The sequence below is a fragment of the Simochromis diagramma genome, unplaced genomic scaffold (genome assembly GCF_900408965.1).
Source record: "Simochromis diagramma unplaced genomic scaffold, fSimDia1.1 OVJJ01000352.1, whole genome shotgun sequence".
NCBI classification, from domain to species: Eukaryota; Metazoa; Chordata; class Actinopteri; order Cichliformes; family Cichlidae; genus Simochromis; species Simochromis diagramma.
This window is the reverse complement of record NW_024386759.1, coordinates 147947-172804: the sequence shown is the minus strand read 5'-3', so window position 1 is coordinate 172804 and position 24858 is coordinate 147947. Positions and strand designations below refer to the sequence as shown.

The 24858-nt window shown below is 44.1% G+C and overlaps 1 protein-coding gene across 3 annotated transcripts; it reads right to left on the bottom strand.

Moving 5' to 3' along the window:
- Nucleotides 1–972: 972 nt before the first annotated feature.
- sypl2a (synaptophysin-like 2a) lies at nucleotides 973–24476 on the bottom strand. Of its 3 annotated transcripts, XM_040028888.1 has the most exons (6): nucleotides 24297–24467; nucleotides 24062–24136; nucleotides 13015–13130; nucleotides 6458–6653; nucleotides 6023–6193; nucleotides 973–2775 (listed from the first exon to the last, which is right to left on the bottom strand). In XM_040028888.1, the coding sequence occupies exons 1-6, from the start codon at nucleotides 24309–24311 to the stop codon at nucleotides 2650–2652; spliced, it is 699 nt and encodes a 232-aa protein (XP_039884822.1). In that variant the 5' UTR covers nucleotides 24312–24467; the 3' UTR covers nucleotides 973–2649. The 3 variants fall into 3 exon arrangements, with proteins under 3 accessions (XP_039884822.1, XP_039884840.1, XP_039884832.1); XM_040028906.1 differs by lacking the exon at nucleotides 24062–24136 and having other exon boundaries at nucleotides 24297–24476; XM_040028898.1 differs by lacking the exons at nucleotides 24062–24136; nucleotides 24297–24467 and adding an exon at nucleotides 23937–24000.
- Nucleotides 24477–24858: the final 382 nt, after the last annotated feature.

Below are 24858 nucleotides of genomic sequence, written 5' to 3'. Positions count from 1 at the left end.
CGCTGCACCACTCCTCCACTGAATGCACTGCAAACGCTGATCGTGACACCCTCTACCTGCACATCCTCTGCAGAGGAAATAAAGTATAGTTTGATAAGAGGGGCACCTCAATGCCAGCATACATACTTAGCACTGTAATATACTTGTGTAATATACGGGGATGTTTACTGTTCTTACTGAGACAGCAGGATTTCCTCTGGGATTAATAAAGAGTGGAGCTTCTGCAGCAGCACAGGCTGCTTGGAGGATCTTTTAATAGAACTTACAGGTGGCGTCAACACCTGAAATACAAACGTGGATACGAACAGACGACATCATGAAGCACCGGGAAGCCCTGAACTGATGCACAGACCAGAGGATGAGCAAAGATGTGCTAAAATGTGAGTAACCAAAGCAGGCAGAAGTACCTCCGCTTATATCCACCTGCTGACAAACACTATGACGACCTCTGAGCCAACTGGAGGCCACAAAAAAAAGCTTTTTGTTTGTGAAAGAATCATTTGAAAGACAGGATGTTTCTAATCTTAGACATAGTGCAAAAATGGAACAAAGCAGTGCTATATAGTGCTTTCATATGCACACTGTTACAGGCTAGTGCTGGTCGTTGCACACTGCGCCTAGGCCTGGTTTGTCTAGACGAGCAGGGCACGTGATCAGTGATGTCCCGGCTCCATTTGGTGCATCGCTGCTTCTGTGCCTGATTCAGTGGTCTAAGGAAGTGAATCATGGGTCAGATCTTTGGTGAACCAGTCTGTGACATACTGGGAGTCATGGAAGCAACGAGGATGTTCTGCCTGCTCCTAAATCAAAAACAAATACACAAAGTGTTATTGTTTCAGCAGTGCATGAGCAACTCTAGCCCTAGAGTTTTATTATAACATAAGTTATAATAATCATGCACCTGCACATAAGCACAGGGAGGCAGGGCCTCACAGCACAGGCACACTCCCAACCTATTAAAAGAGTGTGTGGTTCATTATTCTACATTTTTATTCATTATGTTTACAAATGGCCAGAAGCAGAGAGCATGTTTATTGATCAAACAGACACAAAGAGCAGCTCAGGGAGAAATGCTGTCACACGTTACAGAGAAGCTGCCAGTTTAGCTCTGAGTGCAGAGCTGATGAAGGAGTTTGTTTCAAGCTTCACATGGTGCCAAACAGGACTGTGCTGAGGAATCAACCTTTTCACATGACAGCTTGATTGGACCATCGCTGCTGGAGGCCAGAGCGAGCATCTGACAGGTACCATGTTTCTCCAAAAACCTCCGTTTGATCTGAAGTTAGAAGCAGAAAGTTAGAGTCCATCCAGGTCTACCTGACTGGTGTGGTATGTGACCTCACAGATACATAAAGCTGAATATCATCTGCACAGGAATGAAACCGTGCGCTACGCCTTCAAACGCTCAGCACTGTTCCAGCTCGACTCCACCACCCACCAGTGTGTGTGGACTTCATGTTCTCACTGTGTTTGTGTGGGTTATTACCAGGTACTGCACCTTCCTTCCAGTCAGGTGGAGTTAGTGGGGTTAGGCTGTCTCTGTGTGTTAACCCTGCATCATATTTGCAATCAGTCCATGGGCCTCTCGCCCTGTGGTAGCTCAGAGGCTCCACCCTCCATGACCCCGATAAGAAGAAGAAGAAGAAGAAGAGGAAGAATGAATGGACGTCTCTGAGTGAGCTGATGCTGCCACAGGGGAAAGGAACTGGTCCCAGCAGTGCAGCTCAGCATGTGACGAGGACTCCCATTGTCAGGAATAAATGAAACTGCTGCACTTAATTCATGCTGTAATCGCTCTAATAGGATATTATGGTCGACAGTATGGAACGCTGCACTGAGGTCCAGCAGGACAAGCACAGAGATGAGTCCACTGTCAGAGAAGATCGTTTGTAACCTTCACTAAAGCTGTTTCTGTGCTGTGATGAGCTCTGAAACCTGACTGAAACTCTTCAATAAGCAGATGATCTGTTAGCTGTTTGTTGACTCTCTCCACACTGTTTGATATGAGAGGATGTTTTAATGAAATGAGTTCATAAGATATGTGTGCCAGTGTTTCACTAATACGAGCTCACCCCAGTGATACGAATGAATGAGACAGAACATATTTCAGTCACGGCTTTTTCTCCTTTGGCATAAACACAAATACAGCATCAACAACACAAACAGTCTAATCAGTGCGCTGTAATTACACTGCTGCTGCACAATGAAAAATCAGAGTCAAACATAAATAATGTTACTAGTGTTACATGGAGACATTTAAAGTACAGTGTAGTATAATAGTACTGCAATGAAACAGGAAGCAAACACAGTGTGTCCTGAAAAGCTCCTGGAGTCAGTGTGTAACCAGCCTGGAGTGTTACAAGCCTTCACAAACATGCGAGTGTTTCAAACACAGCAGACTGTAGTGTGACTGTTTCAAGCAGCATGCAACAGGAGCTGCAGTGCTGAATCTCCAGAGCCAGAACAAATGTTGAGGGGCCCTGCTGGGAGCTGCCACCTGTGAATGTGAGCTGAGGGTTCGGACACGCTAAAGCTGGAGGGGGCTGCTAAAGACCAGTGTTTCACTGGGGGGATTTCTCTACATCAGTGTGGGACATCAAGCTTTTCTTTAAGGGTGCATGGCTGTGCTGGGGAACCCTAACTACATGATTAGGGTCCCGGGGCTCCGCCTTCCTGCATGGTGGTGGGGGGGGCAGGAACCTTGTGGAACGGAGTCTCCTTGTAAATGAACCAGCAGTTACCTGCCCACAGGATCAGGTTCAGAAAGCCAAAAATCTGCAGAAACACATGAAAACACAAGTGATGACATTAAAATGTAAAACATGACAAAAAGTAGACAGAAAAACAATTCTGCCACATTTCAAAAGAGCCGTGAGCTAAACTGTTACCTTAAAACAAAGATGACTGAGCGCTCCTCTGGCCTCAGTAACTACACCTTCAACGCACTCATTCACACAATATTTAAAGAGAACGCGTCGTTGTTTGGAGTTAACTTCTGCTGCAGCCTAGTCCTATGCAGAGGTCCAACTGTACTTAAATGGTTTTAAACATAACACATGAAATACTTCTTTACTCGAGTGAGTGAAAAAGTCCAAAGCAGCTTGTTTGAAGACGTTTCTATCAGCAAAGCCAGCTGAACCTTTATATTGATATAGTAAACTGGTGCAGGGGAACATAAGCTGTTTCAGTTTTACTGATAGTGAACGGACAGAAGCTGACTTTACATTTAAACCTGAACAGCTGTGATCAGCTGACCCTGCTGCTGCTCTGAGGTTTACTGATCTTACACAACTTCATTTAAACAAAGATGCAAACACGCTTCAGGAGTTCTCCTGGTTGGCTGAGCTAACAGCACAGCAGCTGATATGAAGCTGGATCATGAGCATCATGTCTCCATATTCTGTGCTACCCTTTATGTAACCCAACTATAGCAGCACAGCGTTACTGTGGTCAGCTTTATATCCCACAAAGTATTTCAATAACAGAAAGGCTGCTGGATGTTTCCCACTATGAAAGAAGTTCATATAGAGATGTGACCTTTAGCAGGTGCATGGTTCCTGTTCTCAGCTATCACATTCACCTCGGCATCAAACGTCGCTTCGTTAGTTCAAATGGTAGGTCTGAGATCTCTAGATTATTGCAAAGTGCTTGTTCTACATCTAGCCAAGGTTCATCTAAGAGGGTATGTTTTAGCCATCCTGAGATAAACTGAAGCCTGTTGGCTAAGAAGTAGTGCTGAAAGTTAGGCAGTTCTAGTCCTCCTTTATCCTTGGTCTTTTGTAGTGTTTTTAAGCTTATACGTGGGGGTTTATTTTTCCAAAGGAATTTGGACATACATGAATCTAGAGATCTGAACCAATCTTGTGGCGGTTTAGTTGGGATCATTGAGAATAAATAATTTATTTTTGGTAAGACCATCATTTTTATAGCGGCAACCCTTCCCATGAGTGATATGGGTAGACATTTCCACCTAGCCAGATCATCTTCTACCTTCTTTAAAAGTGGGATATGGTTTAATTTAGTTAGATCTGCAAGCTTGGGAGAAACATAAATACCTAAATATTTTATATTTCCCGATTGCAGTGGTGTAGAAGAAGAATTATGGAAGGGAGCAATTAATCGGTAGAACTGTAGATTTTGACCAGTTAATTGAGTAATCTGATATTCTTGCAAAAGAGTTTATCAATTCAATCACCCCAGAGATATTGGTTTGTGAGTTTTGGAGAAAGAGTAACACATCATCCGCATAAAGGCTGATTTTATGTTCCACGTTCTTGCATTTTATGCCCTTAATTACTGAATTCTGTCTAATTGCTGCTGCTAGTGGTTCAATAAAAATTGCAAACAGTGAAGGGGAGAGTGGGCATCCCTGCCAGGTGCCCCTCAAGAGACAGAAGCTGGAGGATGTCTGGTCATTTGTTCTGACACAAGCTGTTGGGGAATTATATAATCTTTTTAACCAGTTTATGAAAGAGGATCCAAAACCAAATTTATGTAAAGTTGCAAATAGAAATTTCCACCTGATCTAACTCATCAGCAGGTGGTCATCAGCTGACAGCTCAGCCCCTCTCTGCACTCCAGTGTCCAGAACGTATAAATCTGGGGTGTCCTGGAGCCGTGTGCACTTAGGGACCGCCTTACGGTCAAACATGGTGTTTGTTATGGACAAACTGCGGTTTGCACACTAGTCCAGAAACAGAACACCGCCCTGGTTCAGGTCAGGCTGGCCGTTCCTCCCAGTCTCACCCTAAAGGTCTAACTGTCGTTGCCCACATGAGTGTTGAAGTCTACCCAGTAGGACGACAGAGTCCCCGGGTGGAGCACCTTCAAGCACCCCACCCTGGGACTCTAAGAAAGCTGGGTCCTCTGAGCTGACGCATTTTTGTTATCATCAAATTAGACATTTTATGTGGGGGTGCATCCCTGATCTTAACGCTGGACCTAAAAATCATAGTTTCTATTTCTATTTCTATTTTTTGAAGCAACCAAAATCTAAACATCTGATCTCTCAGTTTGTCAAAGACTGTGCTGGTTAATGCAGCCCTCCCACAGGGGCCTGAGCCAGTGCTGAGCCTCTCCAGGTATAGGCTCATTCAGTTTAAGGCTCTGCATAGACTCCATTACTCGAAGACAAAACTCAATGAAACCTTTGGTAAAGTCTCTCCCCTATGTGATAAATGTGCATTTTTGAGTGGTTTTTCAAACAGTTTGTTAGGAACATCCAGCTAAACTGTAACCTGGCCTGTTTGTTCAGGACTGCGTCGTGCACAGTCCGCGTGCACAGTCCGCGTGCACAGTCCGCGTGCACAGTCCGCGTGCACAGTCCGCGTGCACCTTTGGTTTCATTCCCTTGTCTTTGTGTAACACCTGCCTACCCAGAGTTTCTTGCTTCATTGTGTTTTCTGTCTGTTCATTCTTCCTGTGTATAAACGTTACATGAATTATAAGAAGCATCAGTGACTGGACCTGGTCCACTAGGCTGTAACAAACCATCTAAAGGTCTGAATGGCCTCCTACTCAGAGCGCCTTACAAAATCCAAACCAGAAAAACTGTGAGAGTTTGTTGTTCCACAGATCTATGGTACTGTAAGAGTCACAATCTGAAGCTTGTCTTTGTTCAGTACTATTTTTTTCTAAAACTAACATCGTGTTCAATAACACAAACAAGCATCAGTCCCCTTACAAAGACCAGTCTTCAAATGAATACAGCACCTGCATATTTCTAGAAAAATATGAGCTATGTTGAGTTACATTTGTGACTGTTGAGAACGAGTTCATGACTTACAGTTATTCAGTACACGATGCATCCTACTGCACCAGCAACGACTTATTTAACAAACAGCTTGTTGCACATGTTTCGACATCAGCATTAGTTGAGCAAAGCCTCACGTACAAAAACAGACGTATTTTTGCTTCATATTCTTACAAGAACATGCTGATTTCATCTGCTTTTTACATGTTTGCCGTAAACGTAGCCCTATCACTGATATTATCGATGTAAGCCTTTGTAAGCAACACTTACCACAGAGGCGTTGAGCCTGCCCATGGAAGGAAACTCTCCTGCTTTACAGCTGGTACACAACTGCACCAGGCGGTTGGGGTCAGTGGCATATTTAACGTCGGTCAGGCCTTTGCCCCAGGCCGAGGAGGACACGAGCCAGAGGAAGGCAAAGGCAGCGGTCAGCAGCAGGTCCTATCAAACACAAATGCTCACCAATGTATGCATGTATAGTTTTCAATGACACACTGATGTGGAGTTACATTTGCAGATTATAGGATGTGACCATTTTTACTTAAACAGCATAAAGGAGGACAAAGCTTTCTCCGATGCTTACACCCATCAGCCATTAAACCCACTCCAAGATGAAGCCAGTAACACTGGTCGTCTTGTTACCATGCAGTAAACCTTCCGTCTGTAGCACCCACATACTCACTGCTCTACAAAACGTGTACTCACTATGACGGGACCACGGCTGGTCTGCAGGTAGACGCTCCGGTAGCCCAGGTAGACTATGAGTGTGGCGGTGCAATAAAGGAAGGCAAACACACCAACACACACAAAGAACTGTGCTGAAGAGGAGAAGTCGCCCTGCAGATAGGTCTGAGTGCACGAGCCGTTACACAGTGGTGGACAATACGGTTTCATTGCCAACCTGAGGAAATTAGAGAAAGAAGGCAGATTCACCCGCTGCTCCCAACACATCTGGTTTTATTATTTGACTTCAGAGAACACAGCTGCTCACCTGAGTTACTCTTCTATCCAAGGAATGCAAGAGGAAAGAAAGGATTCATCAAAAGAGACTCAGAGTAAGCCTTCAGCTCCACTCCATTACACAGTTTACAGGGACTGGAATTTGGAAACTGACGGCGTTCTTACAAGGACTTTGTCATCTGTGCAACATCTGTAAGTGTGGCCCCTCTTGTTCTTTTTAAATGAGGAAACAAATGGAAACTCTCCTGATGTGATATGCTACATTGTGCCAATAGTCCTCCACTGTGTCTGCTTGGGATGAACAGGCTAAGAAATGAAAGCTCTTTGTTGAAATGAATAATTAAACAGCATAGAGAACGCAGCATGTTTAGGTGGAAGCTAGCGAGCTAACTTCCTGCTAACTTCTAACTCTGTTAAATGTAATAAATCCTGTTTTCATGGATGTTAAACTTCATAGTTACACCTGGTAAAGCAGCAACGCTGATCATTTTATTACAGATGGAAGAATTTAGACCGTTTTTAACTCTCAGTGTTCGTTTGGCTTTGGGACCTGAAGCGGAGGGAGTTTAGGACCCAGATCACTCTGCGAGGCTCCTGACTACGGCAGCCGTAATGCTCCAACAATCCATCAGGCTGTGCGGCGTCGTAGCTTAGCAAAGTCGCACTTAAACATTTAGTGACAGGTTTCTGAGCGCTGTGTAGCACATAAAATCGGTTCGAGGTCAGTAACCACAACCAGGATTCATACATAAGGCGCGCTGACGATTTTTGAGAAGATTAAAGGATTTTAAGTGCGGAAAATATGAAATACAGCGGTCCCTCGTTTATTGCAGGAGTTACGTTCTAAAAAGAACCCGCGATAGGTGAAATCCACGAAGTAGCCAACTTTATTTTTTACAATTATTATAGATGTTTAAAGGCTGTAAAACCCGTCACTGCACACGTTATACTCTTTTCTCAGACAGGCAGGAACATTTTCACACTCTTCTCTCTAAACTCTCACAGTTCAAACCTTCGTAGAAGTCCAGTGTTATAGAATGACACCAAAGGCACCCGCTGGAGCCTACGACGGTGCGAAACGATTCGTCAACATTGTTGTTTGTTGGGGAGAAAACGTACAAACATACAGTGCAGCACTTCAGAGTCACACTGCTAGGATTGAAGATTTACGTTTGACAAGCTGAACGCATCCTGTCCTGTACAGGAGACACGGCACGCGATTGATTGACAATGGTCTACAGCCAATCGGGACGCAGAACACAATAAGCTGTAAAAAACCCCAAATATCAGCATGCAGGAAAAAAAAGGCGAAACAGCGAAAGGTGAACCACATTATAGCGAGGGAGCGCTGTACAGAAGACAAGAACATATGGTGATAGATATCATTACGGCACATGCTTCAAATTAGCCCACGGTATGGACTTTAGGCCACATCGCCCTGCCCTACTATAAACCTATAAAAATACAGTTACAAGTTGAAAACGTATGTGCCCTTTCCCAAAGCAGCCCACAGTGCCTCGCTGGTCTCTGTTGGCCTCATGGTTCACATCCCTGGTTATGATCATCTGAAAATCCCCCACTGAGTTAAAAACACAGGTTTCATTCCCTGCTGAATGGGCAGCCTGGGCGGTAACACAGGCGGAGTCTCCTCCAACTCAATGGTGCTGCACCCACTCTGACAGGCTCCAGCTGATGTAAATGACAGAGCGGTCCACCCTACCTGCTGGGACAAAATGGCCCCCAGGCTCTGTTCAAGGTGTCCGTCTGCAGAATGAATGGGAGGGAAGCAGGGCTTCCCCACAGAGGGCCTTCTTTGCCTGTGGCACTGCTCCGTCCACTAGACCAGATCTGGGCCACCCTTTTGGTCAGGTCTGCAAAGTTCAGCACAAACTGGTGGTAGTAACCAGCTAGCCCAAAAGAACCGTGGCACCTTGGGATGCTGGCAGGATATGATGGCTGCCGTTTTATCCATCTGCAGGTGCTCCTGCGTGGCCACGTGGCACTGCAGTGGCCGGGGCTCTGAAAAAGTCGAACACACGTGACGAACCAAGCTGTACGGAGAGGAGAAGGACGCTTTTCCCTTCTGGAGACACGGCAATCTGCCAGCAGAAAAACAGTGCAGTGCCCAACCTGGGGCATAGGACACTGATCCTTCATGTACCCTGCAGTAGTCAACACTTCCTTCACTACGAGGACTATGTAGTGAAGGAAGGTGATGTGAGACTCGTCTATTACTTCCATCTTCAGCATTTCAGCCATTTCTTTCTGCACCATCTTTCTTTTGTGTTCAGGGTCATGAACACACCGTCACAGGGTGCGTAACAAAAGGCTCTACGAGGTGCAGCCACGCAGAGGGGAGAACACAGCTGTGTGAGACGGTCAATGGAGGGAGGGGAGCCCGACTCATCACAGCCTCTCTCCATCCTTTAAGGAGGTTGATGTGATACAGCTGTGTGGCTCCTCCCCTGGCTGACAGGGTCACAGCAGTGATCTGTGGCAGTGGACCCACCAGTGGTATGTGCAGAAAGCCCCGTGACAAATAGAGTCACAAACAATATTGCCATGGAAACGCTAGCAATTGTCCACCGGTGCAAGGCCAAAGCCGTCCACTCCTGCCCGGCGGACATCTAGCTGGGTAAGCTGAGCGCCACCAGCTGGGCACTGAAGGACAGCAGCAGGCTCAGTGCCCACTGAGTGCCCACTGAGTGCCCACTGAGTGCCTGGGGTACAGGCTGCAAGGCCAGATACAGATGGGTGGACCAAGTGTTGCATCCTTCACAGAGCTGCTGCATGAAGCAGAGATGAAGGAGCAGCCCAGGAGGTAATAACCCAGGGAGTCAACCATGTGCCTGATTGTCTGTGAAGGTTCTCAGTCATCCAGGTCATCGTAGTCAAAGGAGCTTGCAAAGAAAAGCGTCTGGACTTCTTGAAGTTGCTTGAAGACGTTTCACCTCTCATCCGAGAAGCTTCTTCAGTTCTAAGGTCAAATGATGGGGAGTCCCAGATTTAAACCTAGTGGGAGTTTCCCCCCCACAGAGGGACCAAAGGACCTCCTGATGATCCTCTAATCGCCTGAGCCAAGGTGTGAAACTAGGTGTGGGTCTCAATCAGCCAGGGTTTCGGGTGAGCTCATTGTGAAACCTGGCCCCACCTTATCATGTGATTTCCTGAGGTCAGATGGCCCAGGATGTGAGTGGGCGTTCAGGCGTCTGGGGAGGGATCTCAAAACTGGATTATAGATGGCAGAGAGTTGGTGTCGTAAACCCCCGCCTCTGTTCAAAGATGGTCGCTCACAGTGGACATAGATGCTTCTTTCACTCCTCTTTCAAACCATCTGTCCTCTCTGTCCAAAATGTGAACATTGGCATCCTCGAAAGAGTGACCTTTGACCTTTAGATGCAGATGGACTGCTGAGTCTTGTCCTGTGGAGGTGGCTCTTCTATGTTGTGCCATGCGCTTGTGAAGTGGCTGTTTGGTCTCTTCACTGCGCACATTAACTCTGTGGATAAAAACATCAAGTTCACCAGGGAAGACACAAAGGACGACTGTTTGCCGTTCCTGGACTGCGCTGTGCACATTGAAGAGAACGGCAACCTCAACATCGAAGTTTACCGGAAGCCCACACACACGGACCAGTACCTCCTGTTTGACTCCCATCACCCTCTGGAACACAAACTTGGAGTAATTAGGACCCTACACCACCGGGCAGAACATGTTCCCTCTAAGCCTGAAGGAAAAAAGAAGGAACACACACATGTAAAGGAAGCACTTAAAACGTGCGGCTATCCTAACTGGGCGTTCTTAAAGTCAGCAAAGAGGCACAGAAAAGAAGACCAGACACCAGCGAGGGAGGATAAGAAGGACAGACGCAACAACATTGTCATCCCCTATGTAGCCGGTGTATCAGAGAAACTCAGGAGAGTTTTCTCCAAGCATGACATCCCGGTGCATTTCAGACCCAGCAACACGCTCAGACAGAAACTGGTTCACCCGAAAGACAAAACTCCAAAACACAGACTTAACAATGTGGTGTATGCTGTACAGTGCAGTGAGGAATGCCCAGACCTCTACATTGGAGAGACCAAACAGACACTTCACAAGCGCATGGCACAACATAGAAGAGCCACCTCCACGGGACAAGACTCAGCAGTCCATCTGCATCTAAAGGTCAAAGGTCACTCTTTCGAGGATGCCAACGTTCACATTTTGGACAGAGAGGACAGATGGTTTGAAAGAGGAGTGAAAGAAGCCATCTATGTCCACTGTGAGCGACCATCTTTGAACAGAGGCGGGGTTTACGACACCAACTGTCTGCCATCTATAATCCAGTTTTGAGTTCCCTCCCCAGACGCCTTAACGCCCACTCACATCCTGGGCCATCTGACCTCAGGAATTCGCATGATAAGGTGGGGCCAGGTTTCACAATGAACTCACCCGAAACTCTGGCTGATTGGGACCCACACCCAGTTTCACACCTTGGCTCAGGCGATTAGAGGATCATCAGGGGGTCCTTTTGTCCCTCTGTGGGGGGAAACTCCCACTGGGTTTAAATCTGGGACTCCCCACCATTTGACCTTAGAACTGAAGAAGCTTCTCGGATGAGAGGTGAAACGTCTTCAAGTAACTTAAAGAAGTCCAGACGCTTTTCTTTGCAAGCTCTTTGACCATGTGCCTGATTACAAATTCAGCAGGTGATCAAACAATTATTTGCCCCACGACGACTCTAACATCTGTTCTTGTGTCACAACAGCATTTCCATTTGTTCCCATTTCATTCTGATCACACTGGTATAGAATCACAGTCCTAATGTTACATGTGCCTGTCTGTGTCTAACAGAACTACTAGAATAAAAGTAGCACACACTCTTCTGGCTTCTACATCCTAACTGCAACATGCACTTTATTATTATGTAACTGTGTTATTGAGAGAAGTGATGCCTCAAAAGGGTTACGAATGCGTACGATGACCTACAAACATAAACAAAGATATAAACACGATTTATGAATCCAACATTTTTCCTCTTTTAAACATCTTTCTGTGCATACAAGCATGTAAACCTACACAGAGCATCCCTGTCACTTACAGAACCTCCATGCATGTGCACCAATCCCCCTGATATGCACAGACCACATTACATGCACGTCTCCCCTCTGTTATAAAACATACATTTAACAATTAAAAGCATTTACACAGTAGAGTATGGAACTTCATATATGGTTTAAATAAACTGCTGCTACAAAAACTGATCAACTATTGTGAAGTTTTCAGGATCAGTCAATAACCTCCTAAGACCCAAACTCTTCCACAGCATTTCTCTTTGTGCTGATTGGGACCTGATGAATGTAAGAACACAGGATTACCTGATTTTTGTTTCTGAGAAAAATGAAATGCACATGTGAGGACGTTCATTTTAATAGAACAGTGGCAGTATAACGTCTCGTACGTGGATATCAGGCCTTTGTAGAGCAAAACTCTGTATTTTGGTCTAGACAACCCAAAATATGATGTCCACATATGTGGACGCCAGGTCCTAGAAGGTTAAGGTCATTAAGGTCATTGGTAGAAAGTCCCAGGGCTTAAATGTGGGCCTCTCCACCAGTCGCTCTTAGAACTGAAGAAGCTTCTCAGATGAGAGCTGACATGTCCTGAAGAAACTTAAAGAAGTCCACATGTTAGCCTGCTACTACCAGAGAATGGCTAACATCACAGTGTTATTCCACATCACCTGGATTAGATCTATATTCAAACTATGCAGAGATTAGCATATACTGACTCCAGAGGATGACCTGCAGTGATGTACAACCGTCTGCAGCTGTGCACTGACTGACTTGTTCCAGCAGGTTATATTGTTTGTTTTATTTAAAACACAAATGAGCAGGAATAGAGAGGAAACTGTTTTACAGTTGGTGGACATTTATGGGTCTTTGTGAAGCTGGTACCACGAACCCCAATGTGATCTGTGCGTATCAGGACACGTGTGTTTAAGGTTTTGTAAGTGAGCAGCAGGGTGGTTGGAGTAGTTTTGGACATTAGTGTGGACACAAAGGTTAGAAAATGATCCAATTCATCAAGCTGAACTGTAATTACCATTTATTCAGCTTTGGACGGACACATTAGTAAAACAGTTGTACCTGTGGTCCCTCTGTGTCTGTGTAAGTCCTCAAACACATCTGTAAAGCAGAGTTTATGCTTGTGGATCATATCGTACCATTCATTACACTAATGAGGTAAAGGTGTGGACTGGACCTATCAGGACACTGCATCAGAAACTAGACTGGGAGAGTGCCAGTGCTCTTCAGTACCTGAACGGGTAGGAAAAAAACGCCTCTACAGGTTCGTCTCTGTCGGGACAGCTGACTGTGAGGTGGGTTGTCCCAGTGTAACCTCCGATGGTGGCAAAGGCAAAGATTGAAAAGACCTGTTGAAGGCAGAAAAACAGGCATAAAGATGTGTCAGGCGAAGCAGGCACACACAGGGGGAGGCATTCATCTGAAAAACAGGAACTTCAATCTGGTTCAATAAGGATACATGGGAGGAGACATCAACCAAAGTCAACATTTATTCATAAAACATATTTTCATAGCACTACATGTGTTGTTAAGGACCAGCTGTGGTCCCTGAGGACACAGGGATGGATGCACATCTTCCTCCCAGTTTAACACGACCCACTGAGTTAAACCATCTCATCATTTTCTCACAGCCTTCTGCATCTCCTCCTACTCCTTCCTGGCTGAAGTATGGTACAATATTATTACTTTTATTGTATAATATATTTGCTAAACAATATTTCTATAGTAACAATTTCCTGTTAATGAGAGTGCTGGAGGAATATTTAGGAGAAAGTAGCAGTACTGCACTATGAAAACATCACCATTAAACTGTGTTACTGTCAAACAGCATTACATGGATCAATATCACCACCATGGATGTTTAAGACTCACTGCACTAACCTCCTGTTAGTCTGTATGTAAATACATCCTGTTCTCTGACAGTTTGTAATGAGCTCCACACAAACAAAAGATGCATTTCTGCAATAAAACCCAGGAGCAGCGTATGACCCGACACACACTGCAGCAGCAGTGAGTGCTCTGTCACATCGTGGCATCAAGAATACCGGACACTTAGACTTGTTTTAATTCTAACCTGACTAGTTGGCAGAATGTAACAGAAAACACAAGATATTACTAAAATACATCATTCTTCCTACTATTTCTAATGTTACTTTTCACTATGTTACAGAGATCTGGGCCTTTTTGTTCATGAACCCTACAAGCTAAACTTTATCAACATTGTTCAAATTTCTACATGAAGCACTACATGTTTAGTTTCATACTAGGGCTGGGCCATATAACACCATTCACGGTAATACCAGTATAACGTTAGGCAATGATAAGAAAATGAAATATGGCGATAGAATATGGGTAAAATGCGCATGCGCAGTGCCTTTGTTTTCATATGCACATAGCGGAAAAAGCATGGCGGCGACGGAGAATGAGAAGGGCGAAAGCAGATCGTTTAGTGAAACAGATTAACCAGAACTGGTTTGTAAAAATGCTGCAACTTCAGTGGTGTGGAACTGGTTTAGCTTTCGTCCGTCAGATACATAACAAAGCACATTTTTTGTAGAACACGCAAGCGGGCCGTCGTTATTACCGTGTTTGTCGGACTAAGGTGCTCGTCAATCTGGGAGTAATCTGGGTCCCAGACTGTCTGCTTCAGGTCCCAAAGTCAAACGATCACTGCAGCATCACTGAGAGTTAAAAACTGTTTAAATTCTTCCATCTGTAATAAAATCATCAGTGTTGCTGCTTTACCAGGTGTAACTATGAAGTTTAACATCCAGGCATCCATGAAAACAGAATTTATTACATTTAACGGAGTTAGAAGTTAGCAGGAAGTTAGCTCGCTAATTTCGCTAGTTACCTAAGCATGATATAGCATGTTCTGACTGAGAGATTTATGAACAAATTCAAACGTACAGCTCTGCTATCACTTCCAACATAAATGAAGACAGAAAACTAAACAGCAGTGACGTTTGTAGGGTTACTGAAGTTGGGCTAGCTGGTATATAATGATGTGCTACGTGACCGCTAGCGACACAGCTATGTTAGCATAACATAAACAGTGAAGCTGGAGGACGAACACTAACACTTTTCCACTCAATAAAAGTTAACGTGAAGGTTCCTGATGGTTAGAGACAAATGCAATCGCATGGCAGGATGCTGTAAACGGACCAAACTTCAGTCAGGAGAATAACTGAGATAATCCATCCACAATACCAGGTTAGTCATTAATATACTGCAACACCATGGGAATAGAGCAGCTGTGAGAGAATTCAGTATTAATGAATCAATGGTACAGAAGTGGAGGAAGCACGAAGAATGAGTTTAATAAAGTTTGACTTATCTGACTGCTTTGTTTCGCTTAATGTGTCTTATAATCCCGTGCACCTTATGGTCCGAAAAATACGTATTTGACTTTTTTATTTGGCACACTGCAGTTTAATGTTGCAAAGCACCTCTTTTTAACTTCAGTGGATATTATATGTGGTTATGCTCAGGATATGTCAGCCCATTTCTACTGGAAATGCCTTTTGGTTAAACTTTCAGCAAGGAATTTGCATTTGCACTGTTACATGTTTATAAAGCTTTAATGCACATAAAAACAGCTGCTTGTTTAAGTGAAAATAAATGGAAGGGTTTCTTGCGCTAGTAAAGTTGTGGAGTTGTATTTTGTCTCGCATCAATTATATCGTCAGTTATATCGTTATTGCAAATTTTCAAATATATATCGTGATCAATATTTTGGGCCATATCGCCCTGCTCTATTTCATACCCTACATCAAGATATGTTCAAATGCAGCTTTGCACTGAAATAATAGTGATCCCACAGGCAGGCTCACTGACTCTTACTTGTGCTACATCACCTATTAAACTGTAACACCTTATGATATAAAAACTCGTCCTCCTTCCAGTACATCCTTCCTCCAATGACACGATTTTCTTTATCTGCCAAATCACTGAGATCCACTTCAGCACAACAGCTGCAAAGAAGAGCTGCAACACAGGAGCAGAGCCTTGAAATGAACGGCTCTCTGTGCTGCAGTATAGACACAGAGTTAAACTCCACAACCACAGATGCAGGAACTTGGCAGCCATTAGGCTGGCTGAGGATTTTCAGGAATGAGTTTCATCTTTCAGGTGTATCAGGTTCTCCACTACATTTCTCAGCTCATCTCAGCCTTGCTTGACCCACCCCAAATAAAGCCTTGGGGGCAGACCCCTGTCCACACTTCACTTTAAACAAAATCCTACATTCGTATGTAGCATATCGAGGAGATAGATGTCAAAGGTCACCTAAAATCAGACCCCGCAGGTCATGCTAGCAAAAACAGCCCGAACACTGGCTCTCTGACAAACTCACGTTCATGTTTACAAGGTGTGGCATAAACAGCAGTCTGACATTGAGTGGTGTCATTGTAACATCTTCCATGCAGAGGAATGCAGCTCCAAGGCCCACAATGCCATGAAACAGCACTCAGCCCGCTGTGTAGGAAGCAGAGATGTTCCAGGACTCATTTCTTACTCCACTAACCACCACAAACTAAAACACTCAGATATTCAGTTAAATTAGAGAACAGTTTACATTACTGTTACAGCACTATGTGACCTGCTCTACCACCTGAGCTACAGCCACCACTTCCCAGTTTGGTCCCAGCTGCTGTCTTGACTTGAGTGTAGAACAAGGCTCAAACAAACAGAAGCAAAAACAAATGAAAACCCTCAAAGCTAAGTCGGACAGCGTGGCGTGAAGGCACAGTTCTGCTTTCACCCCTGCACCCCTCCATCCCTGTCACCTGTCCAAATTGACTCCTGTGGCCGTCAACTTCTTCTGAATGACAATTTCAGCAGGTCGTAAACGAACCTTTGGACTATCAGAACAAGCTAAGCTAGTGGATGTTAGACTAATTCATGTCCTCCAACAGGCTTTTTATGCTTTTGATCACCGCGGGGACACTCACTCTACTTTCTCACCCACACTGCCAAACAAGTGACTGGTTGAATGTAGGGCTGGGTGATATATTGACTTTTTAAATATATCAATATATTTTTAGATGAGATGTGACAATATCCTTTATATCGATATAGTCTATAATAATAATAATAATAATAATAATGGATTGGATTTTTATAGCGCTTTTCTAGGCACCCAAAGCGCTTTACAATGCCACTATTCATTCACTCTCACATTCACACACTGGTGGAGGCAAGCTACGTTATGTTAGGCAAGCTACTAGCTATGTTACGTTATAATTATAGTTGTGGAGCTGCAAGTTTGCCTCTCTTTTGTCTCTACACTGCGTTACTCCGCCTCTCCTTCACTGAACAGAACCTCCCCCCTCGCTTCCCCTGCAGGCAGGACGGACACGGCAGCTGCCTCAGAGGAGCTGCTCGGTAAAAAGAAAAACAGTTGGACATTTAGTGCTGCAGCGTGACGTTAACGCCCTAACTGCATTAATGGGGCAAATCTCTGTTAACGAGTTACCGCGGATCGCCCCGTGCGTGGGGCTGCACGGCGTCAACGCGTTAACGAGCTAACCGCGCTAACGCCTAAAATCCTTTCATTTTCTCAAAAATCGACGGTGCGCCTTATGTATGAATCCTGGTTGTGCTCACTGACCGCGAACTGATTTTATGCGGTACACTGCGCTCAGAAACCTTTCAGGTTTAGACATTAGCTTTGCTGAGCTACGGAGCCGCAGCGCTTGATGGATTGTTGGAGCATTACGGCTGCTGAGGAGCCTCGCGGAGTGATACGTACTCTGCTTCAGCGTAATATTAACGTACTGAGTGTATAAGGGCCATAAACGGCTCCTGTTCAGCGGTGGTTACAGAGAGGATCACGCAGTAGACCCTGGGAACAGAGCAGCTGCTTGTTATTCTGCTCAGCGTCTGTTAGTTTACATTTTGACTGCACAGCTTTTTGTTATGCACAAAAACAGCACTGCTTCATTTATGGAGCATTATTATTTAATAAATGCTGATCATTCTGAGTAATGTTTTCTTGTACATCTGCGCTGTATGTTAATAAAAGTGTGACATCTGGGACACAGTGTGACTAAGAACTCCGTTTGTTCTTACTTTATGGCTTTAAAAAACATTGAGATATATATCGTATATCGCCATCCAGCTAAAGATGAATGAATGAATTTTAGGTCATATCACCCAGTTAAATGTAATCTAAAGCAGAGAATGAGGTCAGGGCCTGCCATTATCTTTACAGGCTAACTGACGCATCGCTAACCGGGCTGACCCTCGGCCAAACCCCTGCAGCCCAAAAACTCGGCGCTCAACTGTTTCCCACCAGACTACCGAACCCACGGCTTTGAAAGGAAGGAGAAGGAGAATCATCTGTGACGGCCTCGCAACTAACAGTGGACTCACTGGCTCCACTATAAAGGACCCAGAGCCTGTAGTGATGAACCGGCTGTTGCTAACAGTGTGGTGAACACGCTAAGGGGCGGGCTTATTAGTTGTGTAATCTCATTGGTACAGGGTTATTTGATGCCCCATGCTGGTACATTTTGGCGTCCTAAACGTTATGCAGCCATTCTTCACCGTTGTTGAGAAACGCCATCGATGTGTTCATCTAGGTTCATCTTTTGTTAACACTATTAGAAGGACATTGCGGATACAAGTGGCCCGTCTCTGAAAGGCGGAGTGGACTCTGCGTTAGCAGTAGGGTGAGGAGTTGAGTCATTTGGGGGGACTGAGATAGAGCTGCTACTCCTCCACATGGAAAGGACACGGCTAAGGCTGACAGCAGCCGTCCCATGGTACATGGAAGCAAAGACTGAAAGTGGCCGTGGGATGTACGAGAACACGTTCATTTCAAGGCTTCTGTAACACTTTTCAGACTGAAAGCATATTTGAGATATTTTATAAAAAGCTTTGTTCACAAGCCAACACAAATATAGATGGTCAGTAAGGGTCTGAGCTAGGGCTGCTCAATTAATCGAATTTTAATCACGATTACGATCTGGGCTTTCAAAGATCATTAAAAATGACTGTGCCGATTATTAGCACCTCCCTCATGCTTTACTCTCGCGCTGCTCCGCTCTGCATTTCGAACACGCCGAGGGAAGCTCGGAAAGCTAAGCAGAAGTTATTTGGAGAGGAGAGTGACTGCCGTTGGTTGAAAAGAGAGCTAAAAAAAAACAACTTCAGTGGTGTGGAAACATTATGGGTTCGCGGAGTCAGACGTGGATCAAGTAGACATAATGTGTAAACTTTGCTACATCACTAAACATAGATGTTTACATTTTTCATTAATTTTTTATATTGCAAACATTTGCACTGTTATCAGTATTTGCACACTATTTTATATATATATATTTTTTTTAAAGTCATTATTCAATACATTGTTATTGTTAAAGCCGGTCAGAGCAGCATGCTCCGTTTTGTGTAACTATTTTTGAATCCCTGTAGAACCTGAACCGTGTAAGCTAGCGCAATAATTTGTTTTGCATATGAAACCGGAGGAGTTGTACTTACATCTTATGCCATCAGCTTGTCCTCGGTCACGGTTTCCTTCCACATAAAGCTTTGCAAAAATTGCATAAAAAGCTCTTGCAGGAACAAAAACACAATATTCCAGAAACAAGCTTTGCCGATCCGATCAGCTTTTCGTAACACTTCCCACATTGAAACAGCCGTCAGCGAGAACTATCGCATGTCGCCATTTCCTGCCCGAAACAGGAAGTGACGTCATTTTCGCGAAAAATGTAGTTTTTTACTTGTAGGCCTTAAAAGCCTATACTGGTGTTTTTATAAGCCATGTTTGACTTTTCTGAATAGTTGCTGGGATGCTTAGAACTCAAATTGCACAGCTGGAAATAGTTTATTTTGATGCACATGCTGTTTTCTTTGCAAATTTGCATCATAGGATTGTTTTTTTGTTTTCCTGCAGTATATAAAAATTGCTGTATCTCCAAAATAAAACTATGCAGACACTCAAAATAAATTTCCTGTTGTTGTAAACTATTTTTTGCAACTTTTTTGTATTTAAAGTTTTGAGGGATAAACCTCTTAAATTTCTCCAAGTAGAAATATATGTAAAAAAAAAAAACAAAAACGATTTTCAATTTTTTTGTAGTTTATTGCACTTTTTGCAATTAATGTAATTACTATGGACTTAATGCATACACATTATTAAAATATGGGCTATAACAGTTGTATTGATGTATAGCAACTTGAAATGCTCCCACAAATGGCACTACAACATGTAAAAAAAATAATATAAGCTCTGGCGGACTTGGTTCTATAGTAGGTCTTAAAGGGTTAAATAAATATCGTCAAATAATCGAGATCTCAATTTCAGTGAAAATAATCGTGATTATCATTTTTGCCATAATCGAGCAGCCCTAGTCTGAGCCACAGGCCTGAGGCTGGGTCTATCTATTAGTGAAAGGCCTGGTTTTCAGCAGTGAAAGCCTGCATGGAAGCACAGGGCAAAGCTCCAGCCACACAGGACTGCTTCACAGCCTCACAGACACACATGCTCATAAACATGAACACACACCACCTCCTCATCCAGGAGATCAAACAGTGTCAGCACTCTTGTTGTTTGCTGTCAGAAAGACTCCAAGGACAGAGTAACAGTGATTTACATTTATCAAGGAGGATGTGGCAACACCACCAAGTTCTTCCACTACAAATGAAGAGCGTCTCAAACTCTGCATGTGAACGTCTCCCCACACCACAGAACACGTTAAATACCCGTCTTGGCTCGGGTGGAGTACGGCCGACAGGTCGGACAGCCACTTCGGTGCCACTGAAGTCTTGTTAATGCTCGCTCGCGAACACTAATCTTCTTCACTAACGGGGACCTGGATCTGATGCTGGTGAGGGGAACCTGGCAGAGAGCCGGTGAGTCCAGCTGTTTTATTCAGCTTTTACCTTCGGACTGTGAATATCTTAACATGCTGAGGAAGACTGCGCGTGGTGGTGGAGTGGCGGCTGTTTTAGGAAGAAGCTGCCCTGCAAGCATCCCCGCCCAACACTCGGTGCAGCTGTGTACAGACCTCCGTAATATCCCAAGGACTTTGTTCAAGACTTTTCACACTTTTTAGCTGGTCTCGTACCTTTGATAAACCTGAATTATTGGAGATTTTAATATTGATGTGTGTTGTCCCTCCAGTCTGCTGGCCAGAGATCAGTCTGATAAGACTCAGTCTGTGTCGGGGCCTAAACAGGCTCATACATATTGTGCTGTCTCTACGGTTACCGGTCCTAAACATGAAAATATGTGACGCTGTTTTTTCTGATCACTGTCCTGTTGCATTTGATATATTTTTATCTCACACCTCTTATTCCAACACATCGTTGTAGTGTGTTTAACCCATCTGCAACACAACAATTTTCTGTTGCTTTTAAAAACGTTGTAAGATCTCCCCTCGGCTTTGGTACATCTCATTTTTATAATAAATGCAAAACTGTCCTTGATGAGGTTGCTGCTTTACAAACTATGAGTGTGAAACCACAATCGGACCCGTGTACTGTGATACAGCCAAAGAAATATCGTGACATTAGATTTCTATTCTCATATCGCCCAGCCCTGCTCTGAACCTCTCCTGAATGACTGAACTCCGCCTATCACAGAATACATCCACCTTTCCAACAAAGGCGTGGATCTTAGATGTCCAGTAGTGTTAACAATAAGATCCAGCTACATTAACAGACTTGTGTCGATCTAGTCAGTGAATCGTAGCAGCCCTAATATTTACTTTATCTACTGAAGACATTCTTAGTTACTGTGCATACGCTTTCTGTCAACATGCCATGCTGTCTCGCTCTTTATAACCAGGGCTGCACATAAGTGGTCCGCAGGTGCGCATGCGCTGTCAAAATAAAAAACGCGCACAAGATAAGAAGTTGCAACGCGTGTTTGCGTACATAGGATTTTCTGGAGGAGGACAGACATTTGTTTAGAACTCTTAAAGATGTCAAGAAGCTCCTTTAAGCAATTACTTTGGTGTTCCTCCACCTCCAAAGAAATGTCAGGAGGAGTCCGAACCACAAAAGAAGCACGTATTCTCAGAAAAGTGGTTGCAGGGGGTGAGCTGGCTTCAAACAAATGCTGAACGCACAGAGATGTGCTGCAGAATGTGCCGTGAGAATCCCACTCTAGCGGACAAAAACAGTGCCGTTTATACAGGAACTAAAAACAGCGCATGCGCACCTGCGGACCACTTATGTGCAGCCCTGGTTATAACCTCTCTGTGATGCTGGGGGGTCGGCAGGGTTAGGTTTGGATGGACGGCCACAGTATCACTCTGTAACTGATTCTAAAGAGTTTGAAAAGAAAAAGCCAAATAAATCGTGTCTTTAAGACAACCATCCACAGATGGTGTAATTATTGTCCGATTCTACATATCAGGTGTAATTGTAGGTAGGGCTGTTCGATATAACGATATAAACGTCTATCGTTTCATTTCACGCTATCGTTTGTTTCGTGGTGTCGCAAAATAAACTGTTTACGGCGATATTTTTTCATGTTCTGATGTCACTGTCATTTCTTAAAGTTCTCTCTGTCTTAGATTTAATATAACCACACTACGGACGACAAGCGCCTGTTTTTACGCGTTGTCGTTAGCAACAACGACGGTAAAACCATCATGTGGCTCCGCTTGTTTGTTTTCCACGTAAACCTTTCACAATAAAGCTCAAGATCCTGTTGAGACTTTTCAAAATAAACTGAATCACGTAAAAGATGCAGAGAGTTTACGGATGAGAAGCAACAAAGAGCCGCCAGGTGGTAAAAAATAAACCTCAGACTCAAACTTTGAAAGAAAACGGCGCCGTTACAACTTATGTCTAAAAATGTGTTGTTTCATGCATCGGTTAAAACACTCGACTCCAGCTACACGACGCACAGCTGGAAACACTTCACGCAGGTCGAGCTGCCCGAAATTCACAGACTTTACAGAAAATGTTACATGTTTGTTATTTATATCGTTATCGGACGACAGATGTCTTATATCGGGATATGAGACTTTGGTCATATCGCACAGCCCTAATAACAAATAGCACAAATAACTGTCCTCTGTGTTAACTTCAAAGAGTTCACACTGGTGTTGACCGTCTGCCTTAAATATGTAAAACAAATGCAACTACAAACCAACTACACAGCGTCAGCTCTGAACACAGCACAAACAGCCAAATCTCTGCTAGCTGTAGCTCAGGAGGAAGGGCAGGTAAACCACTAACTGCAAGGTTGATGGTTTGATTCCCGGTGGCTCCAGTGCCAGCTCTGAATGCCAAAGCTTGCTGGGTGAGATACTTAACCTCAGGTTTTCCTCCAATGCACAAATTTACTATTCAAATGTTAGACAGCACATGTACGAATGGGTGTACAAGGCTTTGTTTCTCTTCTTCCAGGCTGTTTTTCATCTTTCAGATTAGAATGTCTGGCAAGCAAATAAAATATTGTCAATAATAAATACAAGACTGTATTTATGGGCTTTTGTGTCGAGCTGTTAGGAAAAAAGGGGTTTATAGATATAATGTAAGTTTGGTTATTTGCTCATTTGTTGCCTGTAGACATAATGATTCACAGGTCAGTGTTAAACAGCTGTAACAAAGAAACAAAACAAACCCATTTATAAATGCTCAGCTATGAGACAGCTGCTGTCTGTCAACAAACCAGGGCGGCTCAACACTTTGGCACAGTGGATAATTCTGCTGGCTCTTTGTACGTTGTTGAAACAAACATTACTGTGCATTCAAATGGAACCGACTGACACACTTTCACCTTGATTTCCTGACAGGAAAAATCAGCAGATCCGACCTTAGAGTCATTTAAACAAGTTCGCGTGTGGATTTGGTGGTGCTCAAAATACACAGAGCACCACCATATGTGCAGGCACACAGGGCTCAATCCTAATGTGTTTCTTTCCTTCATATTCAGTCTATTCAGAGCCAAAGGGCAGTTTCGCTCAAACACAAGTGAGATTTACAGCTTGTTCCAACACAAGCCAAGCAGCTGCCACTCCACATCAAATTCACCCCACGGTTCAACAACAGCAGGTACCAGCCGCACTGGGAGTGCCACAGTGGGATTTCCCAGTCCTACACATAATCAGGTGTTATGGTGTGATAAAAGCTGACACCCTGTTCTAGGTTAACATGAGGAAAATGAGTAAGGTCGCTGTTATAAAACTTACCAGTTTTATTACTGGTACCAGGTACATAGATAAATGGACTCCTAGGAGACATCGCAGCGAATATTCGACACTTCACGCTGATTGGGATGAATAATGTACAAAGGCATGTTTGTGACAGTGCTTACCCATTCGAGGACACGAATAAATCCCAAAGGTTCCTTCAGCGGTCCAAGGTCCAGAGAAAACCCAGCCATCGCTTTCTGTGCACCAAAGACACGCAACCAGGTATAAACGAAAAGTACCTCTACAAACGGCGAGACGTGTTGGTCACCTTGCAGCTAACTGACGCTGCCCTGGTTAAAGCAGCTGCATGCTAACGCTAGCTCACGTCAACTCAAGCACTTTAAAAGACTCACAAACCTGAACAGTGTCCATCGAAGTGTGTAAAAACTAGCAGTCAGTGTCCCGGTACTACTTTTGTCAGTTTGCATGGAAAGCTAACTTCAAGTTGCTCCGTCTGCTTTCTGCCGACGACATAGGAGCTAACAGCAGGGGGCAGTCTCAACTGTGCACGGACTAGTGATGCGCGAATCATGAACGAATCGTTCAATACTCGAGAATCACTTTACTGACTCGTGAATCATGATTCACAAGCCCAACTGACTCATCCTTGTTCCTGTTAGTAAACTAATCCCATTAGTAGAAATATATCTAGCTTATAATTAAAATTGTGTGGAAAAAAACAACAGACAGTTTCTTAACAAAAACATTTCTGCTCTGAACATGAAGAACAAACCCTGAGTAGAAGCTCACATCAAGACAATAGCTCCTCAGTTCACAGTAGCATCGCTCTGCTAACATGCTAGCAGCACATTTAAGTTACTCACCCCCTCCCTCCTGGCTCACAGCTTCTTCTTCTTCTTGGTTGGCAACCAATGTTAAGGTGCATTACCGCCCCCTGGCTCACAGCTCAGTGGACATT

Bases quoted from the DNA above. Each gene is read 5' to 3' on its own strand.
- sypl2a (XM_040028888.1), bottom strand. The intron at 13,131-24,061 runs GTAAGCACTGTC...TGCCTTCAACAG, and splicing joins TTATTCGTGTCCTCGAATGG to GTCTTTTCAATCTTTGCCTT. The intron at 2,776-6,022 runs GTAAGTGTTGCT...GTGTTTCTGCAG, and splicing joins GCAGGCTCAACGCCTCTGTG to ATTTTTGGCTTTCTGAACCT.